The 12,921-nt window shown below is 39.7% G+C and overlaps 1 protein-coding gene across 2 annotated transcripts in view; it reads right to left on the bottom strand.

The window, feature by feature from the left end:
* The window catches only part of LOC117532968 (contactin-4-like), a 203,317-nt gene that overhangs the window by 39,865 nt on the left and 150,531 nt on the right, over nucleotides 1–12,921 (bottom strand). For both annotated transcript variants that reach the window (XM_034196589.1, XM_034196590.1), the window contains one exon: nucleotides 11,473–11,623. In XM_034196589.1, the coding sequence (XP_034052480.1) occupies nucleotides 11,473–11,623 (151 nt within the window). The remainder of the gene's footprint in view (nucleotides 1–11,472; nucleotides 11,624–12,921) is intronic.

Here is a 12,921-nt window from a genome sequence, read left to right on the forward strand (position 1 = left end):
ATGACAACAAATCATACCTGCACTGATCAATATCTTTAATAATTACTTGACAGTTTTTCCTGATCTTTGAAAATATGCTCAGTTCTCACCCATAACATTACATTTAGCTGACGCTTTTATCCAAAGCGACTTACAATAAGTGCATTCGACCAAGAAGACACAACCTTGAAGAACACAGAATCATATAAGTATCAGGTTTCATAGAGCCAAAACATTTTAAGTGCTACTCAACTGGCTTTAGATAAGCCAGCCCTTTATTAGTATATAAGTGCTTTGTTAGTATATAAGTGATTTTTAAAAGAAAACAAATTATATTGTCAAAGTTGAGTCGAAAGAGATCAGTTTTCTTACAATGCTTACAAGTGTACATATTGAGTATCATAACAACAATCTTCTGATCCCTTATTTCCCCGCCACTGTTCAGTGCAATGTGACACCCTTTGTTCTGACAGTTTTACCAAGACAAGCCATGCTTTATGAATCCTAACACGGCTGTTATTTTGACATGTTTTCCCATCTCTATCTTCCCACTCTTTCTAAAAGCATCTTTCCTTTATGTTTCTTTCCACGTGCCATGGGACTGTACATATCCAGCCGTTTGAAACCGCTAATCTGGGGTGGAGAAAAAAAACTTTGAAGAGATGTTACCTTGGCAACAAGCTTCCTGTACTAACCTTGTTCAAAGATGTCACTGAAACGGTTAAAACTCCCAGGTGCACAGCGACTGCTCCAGCTAACACTGGTTTCACACAGTGCACATTTCCAATAGGCGTTTAACAAAATAGAAGTTTTCTGGCTTGAAGGGAAATAAAGAGTGTTTAAACATTAAAGTGTTCTTAATTTCCTTTAAATGGGTCGCTACAAGACATAAAGCAACACTGAGGATCCACTGCTCATGTCCTTAGAGTGGATAGTAGTCAATAAACCATTACAGTACCATCAGCACCATTTCAGGCCCTATAGAGCGATCACAGAACTATTTCTACTCCCATTGAAGTCACAGAGATAATCAGAGTTAGCTCACTGTATTTCTGACACAAAGTTGCTTAAGGTATTATTTTCCTACATTTATAATTTTAACGTACGAGATAATATAGTTTGTGGACACCTAAATATATATGTTTTTGATTACAGACAAACAAGATATACAAAACAGCATGATGAGATGACGATAGCAGAAAAACATATCTAAATAATGAAAAACAAAATAGAATACTACTTATAATGATAAAACAAAGAAAAAACAGAGGTAATATAATTCCAATACACCGGTACACCCAAGAACCAAGAGGACACACATGCAATGCAACACACATATGTATTTCATATAATCACACTTTTAAACAGAGCTAGTTTTGTCCAATTTCATGTTTTGTTGTTTTGTTTTTTACAAAATAAATCAGCTTTGAAATGTATTTATAGAAATAAAAAATTCAGATTGATTGAGCTTTAACCCTCCTGTTGTCTTCGGGTCAAATCTGACCGATTTACTACTTTCATCAATCATAATTTTTTCGTTTTACATTCGATTGCATTAAGGCTTCATGATATCCTTCACAGTAGACATTTGAACATATACAATGCTGATCACCATCTTCATTTAATTTTGGATGATTTAGTCAACTTGGTTCCCGGTCACACACACACACACACACACACACACACACACACACACACACACACACACACACACACACACACACACACACACACACACACACACACACACACACACACACACACACACACACACACACACACACACACACACACACACACACACACACACACACACACACACACACACACACACACACACACACACACACACACACACACACACACACACACCATGTATACATCACTTCAGGGGACATTACATTGACTTACATGCATTTCCTGGAGACTTATCCTAACCTTAACCATAACCAACACATGCCTAACCCTTACCCTAACCCTAATCCTAAACCTAACCAAGTCTTCACCCTAAAAGTAATGATTCCCCTCATGGGGACCTCCATTTTGTCCCCATAAGGGAGGCGAGTCCCCACACGTGACTGTGTAATCAGATGTAGGTCCCCACAAGTATAGTAATGCTAGGCCACACACACATCTCACACACACACACACACACACACACACACACACACACACACACACAGAACAATTTGACACATTTCCCGCTCTTATGTGCCCATCCCCCCACATGGATCACACCTGGCACACGCAATACATGTTCAGTGTCTATTCTTTGTATATTTACTGCAGTTTTTCATGTACACCAGTAGTCTGATACAATATGTACAGTTTGAAAGGGTGTTAAATGAAATTTGGTGATGATTAATGGGTTTTGTGTTAATGTAATAGCAGTTAAAACAGGACCGGTCAAATTTGACCACGAACACCAAAGTAAGGGCGGGAAAACGAACACAATAGAAGGGTTAAACACAGTGGCGGCTGGTGGAAATGATTTTAGGTGGGGCTATTGTAATGGTGAATAAACCACACGGGGAACATTTTGAGAAATGACCCCTTAAATTATGACTTCTGGTGATGTTAGAGATATGAGAAGACTGATCAATACCTCCATAATCTTCAGTGTGGTTAGCTATGCATCTTCCAAAACTTCCAAATACCTTGTCCTGGACGTAGTTTCTACAGTAAACTGTGCAACAGTACAGTAGGCCCACACAAACTGCAGAACACCGGTTCTTTGGGAACACTCAAATTATTTAATTCCCATTTAAAATCAGGAGACTAAATACGAACATTATATGCAGACACAGACGTGGTTCGGAAACACAGAAATATTAGAAAACAGACCATGAAGGCAAAACATCGAGTTTGATGGATGCTGTCAAAACTCAACTACAATAATATGTGTCTGTGTGTGTGTGTGTGTTTATTTATCACGGGCACATAGTATCTGTCCCCGGCTGTTTGAAGAGCAAGCATGGGAAACAAAAGACAGCGTTTACCTGTTTGCATCCAGCTAGTCACACACACAGTTACACAGTTCAATTATGTAATTGACATAATTAATAGATAGTTTAGCTTCTCACCATCATTTGCTGTGACCCACTGATGTTAACGATCGTAACTGAAAGGCTGCCTGTCAAACGTAAACATTCAGCCACGTGACTCGCAAACTCTCGGGAGAGTTTTATACAAGACGGATCCTTTCTAGCCATAACCCTGCACGGGGCGCTGACATTGGCGCCCGATGATCATCAGATTTGACGACGCTGGTTGGCTGAAATTATGTTTCGGAGGCATCATTTACAGATAGCAACAGTCAGCTGCTAGCGGCTGCTGCTGCACTGGTTGAGGGCTCCTCTCTTAGCGCCCAGACGAGAGAGGGTAATGATAAACGGGCAAGGCTTATCAGTAACTTTAGACATCGTAACACAATTTTAAACGAGATTTTATTGTAGATTATACATCTTATTGATACCAATTATATCATATTTACCTTGTTCATTAAAAATAAAAATATATTTTATTTTTTATTTTTTTAAATATATATATATTTTTTTTAATGTGGGAAGAGGTGGGGCGGCGCCCCTAGCGCCCCTATGGGCCGGCCGCCACTGGTTAAACATATAACCAACACAATAATTGAATGAGTTTCTGAATGTCACGGAAGCTGTCCTAATTTCTGGCTCCGTCGAGAGCTCGGAGAATGTTAATGATGTATTATTGAACGTGAAATCATTTAATAAATGTCATTTACTCAGCAATTATTTTCAATTAGTGGAAGCGAGTTGGGATTTGAAACAAACAAATAAATACATAAAGATATTTAGGTGTCTATTTATGATGTACTTTTTGCTGTGCACTTATGGACACAGTGGGAGCTCTACTGGCCTTTTACCTGGGGAACAGTTTGCCAGGTGCAGTTCGTTCTCTCCTCGGCAATTATAAAACACATAAAGGACCAACTTCTGCTTCCCCGGGAGATCTAGCCACCGGCAGGGATCATATTTGGTCTCTTGTCAAAAAATATAGATTTTTGTATTTGATGCATTACCTTGAAATATAGCACAATAAAAGAAAATAACATTTTAGCATAACGCATTTGCATCACATTGCCATATCTCAAACCTATCTCCGACGTGTGACCTTTTGGACCGCGCTTACTAAATGGGATTGCCATGGATACTCGGATATGTTGAATTTCTTACTGTCCTTCAACTCCTTGGGGAGGACAGTGTGAATACTAAAATGCAAAACAATTATGTGACATTTAAATATTTCCCATACATTAAGCATTATTATTATTACATTATTACAAGTCACTCTCGTAATTTATTTTATAGGTCTTAATCTTTTTTTCATTTATTTCTGTTACCGATAGGTTCACTCTGTTTTATGGGATTTGATATTGTTGCATCGACTCAGTTGTCTTGTGTCTTGTCTGTCAGAGAGAAACCATTATTTTAATTATCATACATTTAACCTCCTTGTGTCAGTTAACCTGATCAAATGTTATATTTTGCTGCTTTTTTACAAATAATCTGAGGGGAATTTCTTGTCGTTTATTTTTAACTTGTGATGTGTCATTTTGTAAAGCACTTTGAGTTGTTGCATGTGTTGTATGAAAAATGCTATATAATTATAGCCCATCTTCTGAAATGCACACAAGGCAACATGTATTTTCTGTGCATGTTGCGCTTGAAAAAACTAAACTGGGGGGGGGGGGGGGGGTTCTCCCTCTCTGCCACACCCAAAGCACCCTAATGCCTCCCTACAGCGGTAAACATCTTCTTCAAAGGATTGAAGGATGCAGCGCAAATATTTGCATGACTGCCAAAGCCGATAGAGATGAATACTCTTTAAAAAGATGGTGTTTAATGCACAGGGAACAGCAATCAGGGCGTCAGCACATTTCTGCGGCGGCTCACGGGAGAACGGTTGATAGAGTGTGTCTGGTGTGAGCGGCCAAACACACGTGATTTCTTCCCGCTACTGACATATTGAAATGGCGTGTTTTAAAAAAAAAGGCTGCTCTTTGTGGCTGACACGGCCCACTTACACACTCATCAGAAAGCCCTGCTCTGCGCTCTCAGCTGCTTTGTTCCAGCTGATGTCATCTAAACCTCGTCCCTGCAGGGTTGTCTGGGGTAGATAAGACCCCCCCCACCCCCACCCCCCTCCACTGGTCCTCTGCAGGAAAAAAAGGGGGCTGCTGCTATGGAGATGGATTACCCAGCTGGTGACACTGGTTCCCTTTCCGCCGAAGCCACTGCGGAGTGCTATAACGCAATTAGGGCAATTAATCTTCAACAAAAAGGGGTTCACAGCTTCCTCTTATAATTTCGAAACTCTGTGCAGGTGCATAACTAAACAGAGCTGCTCAGACATGCATGTGTACACAGGCTGTACAGGCAATTTTCTGGGATTCATTTATACAGAAACAAATATAACTAACAAGTAAGAAATACAACACTACGGCTGATGTGTGAAACCAGGATGTTGTTTGTCCCATCATTTGCAGTTATTTGCATCCGTAGCCTGCTTTCATTAAAGTCTTGCAAAACAGCCAACAGGACAAGGATGAAGGTCAAGAGATCTCTACCTTTTGTAACTTAAAGCCCAAAGTATTTCAAGAAATCAATCAGGAATAAAGAACATACTGTAACAGAAAAGTCAGTGTACAGTATACTGGGAGCTATAATTACATGAATATTCTGTTTACCCTCAACCATCACTTCCTGCCATTATTTATCCAAATGTATTGTATTTATGGTCATGTTTCCTCACTTTGTGCTTTGGAGCTTAAACGGATGTGTCTTTGAACCAGGGTCGGTTCTAGGGGGGGGGGGGCAGTGCCCCCTAACACTGACCTCTGACCCCCATGTGGCCCCCCTAACAATGAAACGTTTTTTTTTAATGTTAAATGTGTTAGTGCAAACATTGCACTATAACTTAAGCTGAAGCTAACAGTAATAACTATAAGATCTATCTGAAATAAATAAGTGTACTGAAACAAATACCAATAACTGAATTGTATTGTTTTCTTATGCGCAATTACTTCATACTGTCATACTTCATTTTCGTCCTGCATTTATTGTGCCCCCCTCAGAAAATAACTGGCCCCCCAGTGCCCCCCCCAGTCAAATTGGTCTAGAACCGCCACTGCTTTGAACACGTTTTTATTTAAAATGTTGCGTGACTGCATCCGAGGGAACGTTAGCTAGCTTACATTAGTAAATAATGTTGCCAGATTTGATCAAATGTGTAACTGAGGCTTCAACATTTTTGGATTTTAAGTAAAACATGACTCACTGACACGCCTAAAACGTACCCAAATCAGATTTTGTTCTTGTTTTGGCTAACCAACGTTGTTATATTCGTATCAAAGCTTTGGTCTGATCCTTTCTGTTGTAGCTTACTTTTACAAAATACAGTAGGATCCCATTTCCATATTTTGCCATCTGGAAACTAATTTAAATGAGGGAGCGCTGACTAAAACCATTTGGTTTGGTTTTCATCAAATTATCGTACATTATGGCTATTGATTGTACTTTGATAAATGCTGCGAAAATATTAATATGTACTTTAATTTGATATATATATATGTGACTTCTTGATCACATTTATACATGCTAAATAACTAGCTTTATAAATGAACCCAAAACCTTTGATTTGTATTAGTTTTATTGAATGAATCCACAGGAAAGTACCCTCACAGACCACAAGTTGACGCTCTGGCGGACCCCTAGTTGAAAGCTTTACCTACAGGCAGAACAGCCATTTGTTGGTAAGCTAAAAAAAACAACTGTGAACAGCTGTTCTCCAGATAAACAGGACAGATGCTACACATTTTTATTGTGTGGCATACAACACATGGGTTTGTATTTGTGTGTCACAGATGCGATAAAAGGGAGATTATAGGAAAGAGAGTAAGGGGGAGCCACACATTCAAAGGCTCTGCTGGCATGTGTTTCCAAACTCTGCAAATAGTCTCTTCCCTTCCTAGCTAGCGATACAGTCTGGCATCATGGCAACACTTTTGCTTTTAATGCAATACAGCTGGGACTGTTGAATTTTGTGCCTCTTTCTTCTTAATTTTGGAGCTGCTACAGGTGGTCTGAGCCAAATATCATTTATTTAAGGTGAGTTAAAGCATTATGACATATTTTGGAACATCAAACAGTATAGCAGAACAAAGACAGAGTTAAAGAAATCCATCTACTAATTGTCTATTTTCATGTTTCTCTGAGAGCACCAAATAACTAAATGGCTGCAGTATAAATCCATCACAGTAACAGAATAATTCCCTTGTTTCTATTATTTAAGAGTTATTATAGAGTTACACTTTGATGATTCAAATCTTGAATCATTAATTTTTCCTCACAGCAGTTGGTCATTTTGTGATTTATGGTTGGGATAAACAAGAACACCAAAGGACAAGTGCATGCAGTGGTAGAATTTCCGAAAATACAAAGCACCTACTTAGCATTGGGACACGGCCATTTCATTTATCATGCCAGGAGGACGTCTAGTCGTGTCACACCAAAGACAAATGTGAAATCAATCTGAGCTATGAATTCAAAACAACAGGGAGAAAATGGCCCAGGTGCTGAGAGGTTGAAATGTTTGATGGCATTGACACAGGGCGAGTGAAGGGCACCAGCAGCGAAACCACTATGCAAATTCCACACCACTTTGTTTGACAAGCAGCAACACTGCTTTGTGTACATGCAAAGGCTGGCAAGACAGTGAGCACACAACCGCTGTCAGAGCAGAGTCATGCTAGAGTGGTGACACCCGATGGATGACCCCTGGCTGCGATGAGGCTACAGGGCCAGACTTCACACTTCATTCAGACACACACACACACACACACACAAACAAACACAGTGGGAAGTGTATCTCATGTAGCACACGTCGCACCCCAGGGGTCAAATACGGCAAGACACTAAGATCGCCCTCTGTTCCACTGAAAACGGGGTGTCAGACGTTGAATAATTAGATTTCGTCATCCCGCTGAGTTGAAAAGTTCTAAGCACTTAGTTAGAACACAGCAAACCTCATAAAGTATTACTCATTTAGTCTTCATGCAGGTTTTCCCTATGCTGATCTAACCACATCTGACAACAACATAAAACATCTCCTCATGCATCCTGCAAAAAGAAAGGCCAAAGTGACTGGAGGCTTTTGGTGTAATTTAAATTCAATACTTTGTGACATCTAAAAAACGTGCTGGCTGTTTGAGTTAAAAATGGTCATTAAAAGCAAGCATTTCATATATTATGGAAGAACAGAAGACAAGTCACCATGGGACATCATCATAAACCCCATCACTGCAGCCAACTCTATGGGACAATTCTGACAGAACAATTAGGCAAGGACCTCCTGTGACCAAGTAGTCTGGAGCAAAGTAAGACATCTTTCAGCACTGCTTTGTTGGATATGTGTTGGAAGCAGTGACGAACCGTCAGGGCCTTCAAGGTATTCAGAGAATACCCTGGAACACTCAGATAAAACAAACAAAAAATCGATTTACTTATATAAATAAAATGTAATTAAATGTATATAAAATGAATAAATGAGAATGGTATCCGTGTTGTTGATCTGTAATATTACAGTGTTACGTTGATTTGTTTGTCCTTCTCGGACCATGCACTTCGCATTTCAGTGGTTTTGTGTTAGAAAAGAAAGCAACCAATCAGATCTGTTTCTGGGTCTCTGGGTAGAATATCCTTCAACCAAGGTATTCTACATCCTTGATCGAATGCCCTGGCCGTTGCACTGAATGAGAGCGTACGTTTGGACTGACAGTTTGATCAACCAATCATAATTGATTTGTAGCCAATGGGCGTGTTCTTTCAGAGTTCCCCTCGGTTCCAGGGTATTCTAGAAGGCCCGCTAGTTAACTGGCTCGAGACAGAGGATCCAGATGAATGAGACGAAGCAATTCATGCCGTTTTATTGTTTTTAACGTTGAAATGACAAGTGCAACAGGTGAACATGAAGTTGTTGCAGAATTGTTGTGAGTACCCCTTTTCAAGACGACCATTCAGTGAAAAGACGGACATTATAACGCCGGGGGCGGCGGTCGGCGGTGTGTGTGTCTACAGAAGGTCCAGTTGTGATAGACACGGTTCGCCACTGGTTGGAAGGTCAGTTGTAAATACAACTTACATAAGTTTGAAGGCTTGACCGACACTATAACACCACATTGAACAGTTTACTGTGAACACTACGAGAAAGGATCAGTATTCGCAAGTATTTTATGTTTTACTATTGTGAGATAAAATCATGAACTGTATACCAGAAGAGGACTTGGTCAATCTAACGTTGCCAATTGGTTTGTGGACCATGTTTGAAGCCTTGAGTTTGGCCATACTACCATCCTGGTTTTTTGAAGTCACCATCTTGGATGTTTGGAGTCGCTAACTTGATTTTTTTGGAACCAAGTACAACAGAATGCTTAGGGTTAGGGTTCAACCCAGTCTCACGGCATTTTGTGTTATAGTCACAAAATGTAATCTATTGATTCGTGTTCACCAACAGGATTTTCCCATTTTATTCGTGTCACACAGAACGATTTTAAAAGCAATGTATTTCTATTGGTAGTATGTTTCGTGCCTGCACAAATTAGAAGGAAAAAAATACTTTAAAAATACAGATTTCAGTATTCTGAGGCTCTGAGCCACATTTATTTTCCTCGTGGACGGCAAAAAAAGTCTGACATTATACAATTTAAAATAAAAACAATAATCGTGGCTTGATATTGAGTAAGAACATGTTTTTATGAACCACACAAGACCAAGACCCGACCGGACAAAAAGACGTGGCGCAGGCACGAAACATACTACCAATAGAAATACATTGCTTTTCTGTGTGACACGAAAAATAAATGGGAAAATCATGTTGGTGAACACAAATCAATAGATTATATTTCGTGACTATAACACGAAATGCCGTGAGACTGGGTTGTAGGGTTAGACAGCTAACGACACACAGTGAAAGTATTGTAGTTCTAGGACTCATACCCAGGTAGCCAGTACCTAAAGTATACCCTGCTTAACCGTCTTATCTTTTCATAATAATAATAATACATTAAAGTCAACATCATTCTGTATTGCAGACAAATCCAAACTAATGACCAAGCCCATAACCTCATTAGGAAAATGTTTACCGAGGTACTAATTCAATCGAGAAATAAATAGGGTAATTTTCTCATAGACTTCAATTAAATTAAAAAAGATGGCACAAACAAACAGATTATACGCATATAGGTACAGACAAATTAAGATCACTTTCCCTTCCAACTCCACACATTTGCATTTTTGTATTCAAGCAACCAGTGGAGGTGCACACTGCTCCAGATTTAAGAGAACGAAGATTTGAGGCACTTTTTTCAACACCGAAGTTGCCCATTGTAAATCAACAGAAATGCAGTTATAAAGTAATGTGGGCTTATCTTAATGGTATTGAATTGGTTAGTGCAGATAATTGCAAGGTAATCCTGCTGTGTTGCCGAACTGGCCCAATGAAAGTTGGCTAAGTTTTGTTCACAAAGTGCTCTCGTTTGTATGAACAGAAAAAGTGAAAACCGAGAACTGTTGCCATACATCGTGTGTGACGGGTGGCGCAGTGGTCTGTGGGTTTGATCATCAGTTTGAAAGGGGAGTGACATACAAAACTTGAAGAAACCCGCTCCCGCCACCACTGCGTCAGGCCGTTGTGTCCTTGGGCAAGACACTTCACCCGAATTTGCTCCTGTGGGTAATGTCCACAGTACATGTATAATACCAATGTGTACTTGTAAAAGCGCCCCGATGACTTTGAGGTGTGAAGATGGCCGGTGTGGCGCAGTGCGCTGTGCAATGATTATCAGATCAAGGGGGTGAAATCGAAACCCGCCGCTGCGTCTGTAAAGCCGTTGTGTCCTTGGGCAAGACACTTCACCTGAACTTGCTCCTGTGGGTATTGTCCACAGTAGATGACCATTACATGTATGTATGATCTGTATTTGTAAAGCGCTTTGAGTCATTGATAAAGCGCTATAATAAATATAAGGATTATTATTATATATTCTGGTAATGATTTTACAATATGCAGTATCTTGTGGTAGTGAACAACATGTAAACTAGAAAAGAAGGACATTTTCCCTCCATAATGTACAGTATGTTATATTACCTAGTGAAAAGACACATTGAATGAAGGTCGCAGTGAAAATGCGATTGCTTCGTTCACATCATACTTGACTCTCGTCCAATTTTGCAACCAGCTGGGGGAAACAGATGACTTAATCTGAACGTTACATATTCAAATGGGAACAAGACGGTACATCTGGAAGGAGCAAGTGTTGTCTAGCAAAAGATTTGTCTGTATTATTGCAGACGAACACGGCCACCAGGGATCCCTACTTAGCTAAAAGTAATGAGAACACGCGAGGAGAAGCCAAAGCCTCACAGCGGGGTAGAAGCAGAACAAAATGAATACATGTTGTGTTACCTGTTACTTTCTCGGAGTGGTTCGCTGCCCTTCCGCCATGAGATCACACCCCAAGGAGACATCTTTGGTTTGCACTCGATGAGCACGTCTCCTCCAACCTTCACCAGCGTCTGGCTCTTCAGTTGGTTGTGAGAGAAATCTGGGGCAACAGCTGAGACAAGAGCGGCAAATTAAAACCTCACTTTTTTTCATCCTTCATATTATCTCTGACGATTTATCGGATATATAATTGAATTCTGTTCTTTTCTTCCCACCATTTTGGATAATGAGTTCATAAATACATTTCTTTATTGCCGTGGTCAATTGAAGACAGAAGATTACATTATTCACTATCTGAATAATTGGTAATCAAAAAGCTAATAGCAAAGCCTATAATTAATGATGTGCGGTTGAAGAGATTATAACTCTAAAATTATTCTCAGTAGGGACTGAAATGTCTTGTTCTTTAGCTCATCACTAAATAATCTTGGTTAGGTTCAAGAAAAGATCACGGTTTAGATTCAAATCAGTCTCATGGGTTAGAGTTTAGGAACAGATCAGGGGAAATCTCTACAAAATTAGGTGGGGCTGGATGGATGATTCAAACAAACCGAGGACTTTCACCCAGGAGACGACCATTAGTCATCTTTCAGTTATCATTATGATGATGTTTTGGCCATTTTGCATTTTTTTGATAGGACAGCCACAAATAGACAGGAGAGGAGGAGCAAAAAGGGGTAAAATATAGCAACGTTGATTGGCTAGCTTTCTTGTATCTATATTTGCATAAAATGTAGCTTGATTGACTTTCATTCAGGAGGATACCCCTAACCCTAACCCTAAGTTATGACCTTTTCATGAACCTAACCAAGTACTTCTGATGCCTAAACCTAAATATAAACGACTGTTCCACACGTTACCATAGTTACATGACATGAAATTACATTGAAAGGAAAGTACAGGTATATTCGCTTTAAGTGCTGGTGCATTAGTTTCAATTGGGCTGAACTCAAGTGCTATTTATTTATTTATTTTCAACGGGCACGTTCGGGGGAAACAGGTGGGTTCTCAGTTTGCGACAAAAGATGTATAGACTTTCTGCTGACCAAAATTCAATGGGGAGCTCGTTCAAAGATTTTGGAGTCATGTTTGAGAACAGGCATCATAAACTCAGTCCAATTTGCTGTGATGGATGCAGAACGAGGTAAATATAAGTATGTATAAGCATTTGATTGTTACATTTAGGCTTGAGGACATTCTGACCCTCTGCCACCAGTAGGTGCAGTTATTTAGGTGATCTTGAATGGTCGTTACAGTATAAGAGGGAAGTACTCAGCAACCTATGTTATGAGTTAAGGACTTGCTTCCTCCTGGGTGTAAACAATTGAAAAATCAAAAAATCCACCTTTCAATATCTTTGCAACTTTTCAAAACTTAAGTTTGACCCCTCTGCTTTGTTCAGTTGGATTT

This window comes from Gymnodraco acuticeps, unplaced genomic scaffold (genome assembly GCF_902827175.1).
Source record: "Gymnodraco acuticeps unplaced genomic scaffold, fGymAcu1.1, whole genome shotgun sequence".
NCBI lineage: Eukaryota > Metazoa > Chordata > Actinopteri > Perciformes > Bathydraconidae > Gymnodraco > Gymnodraco acuticeps.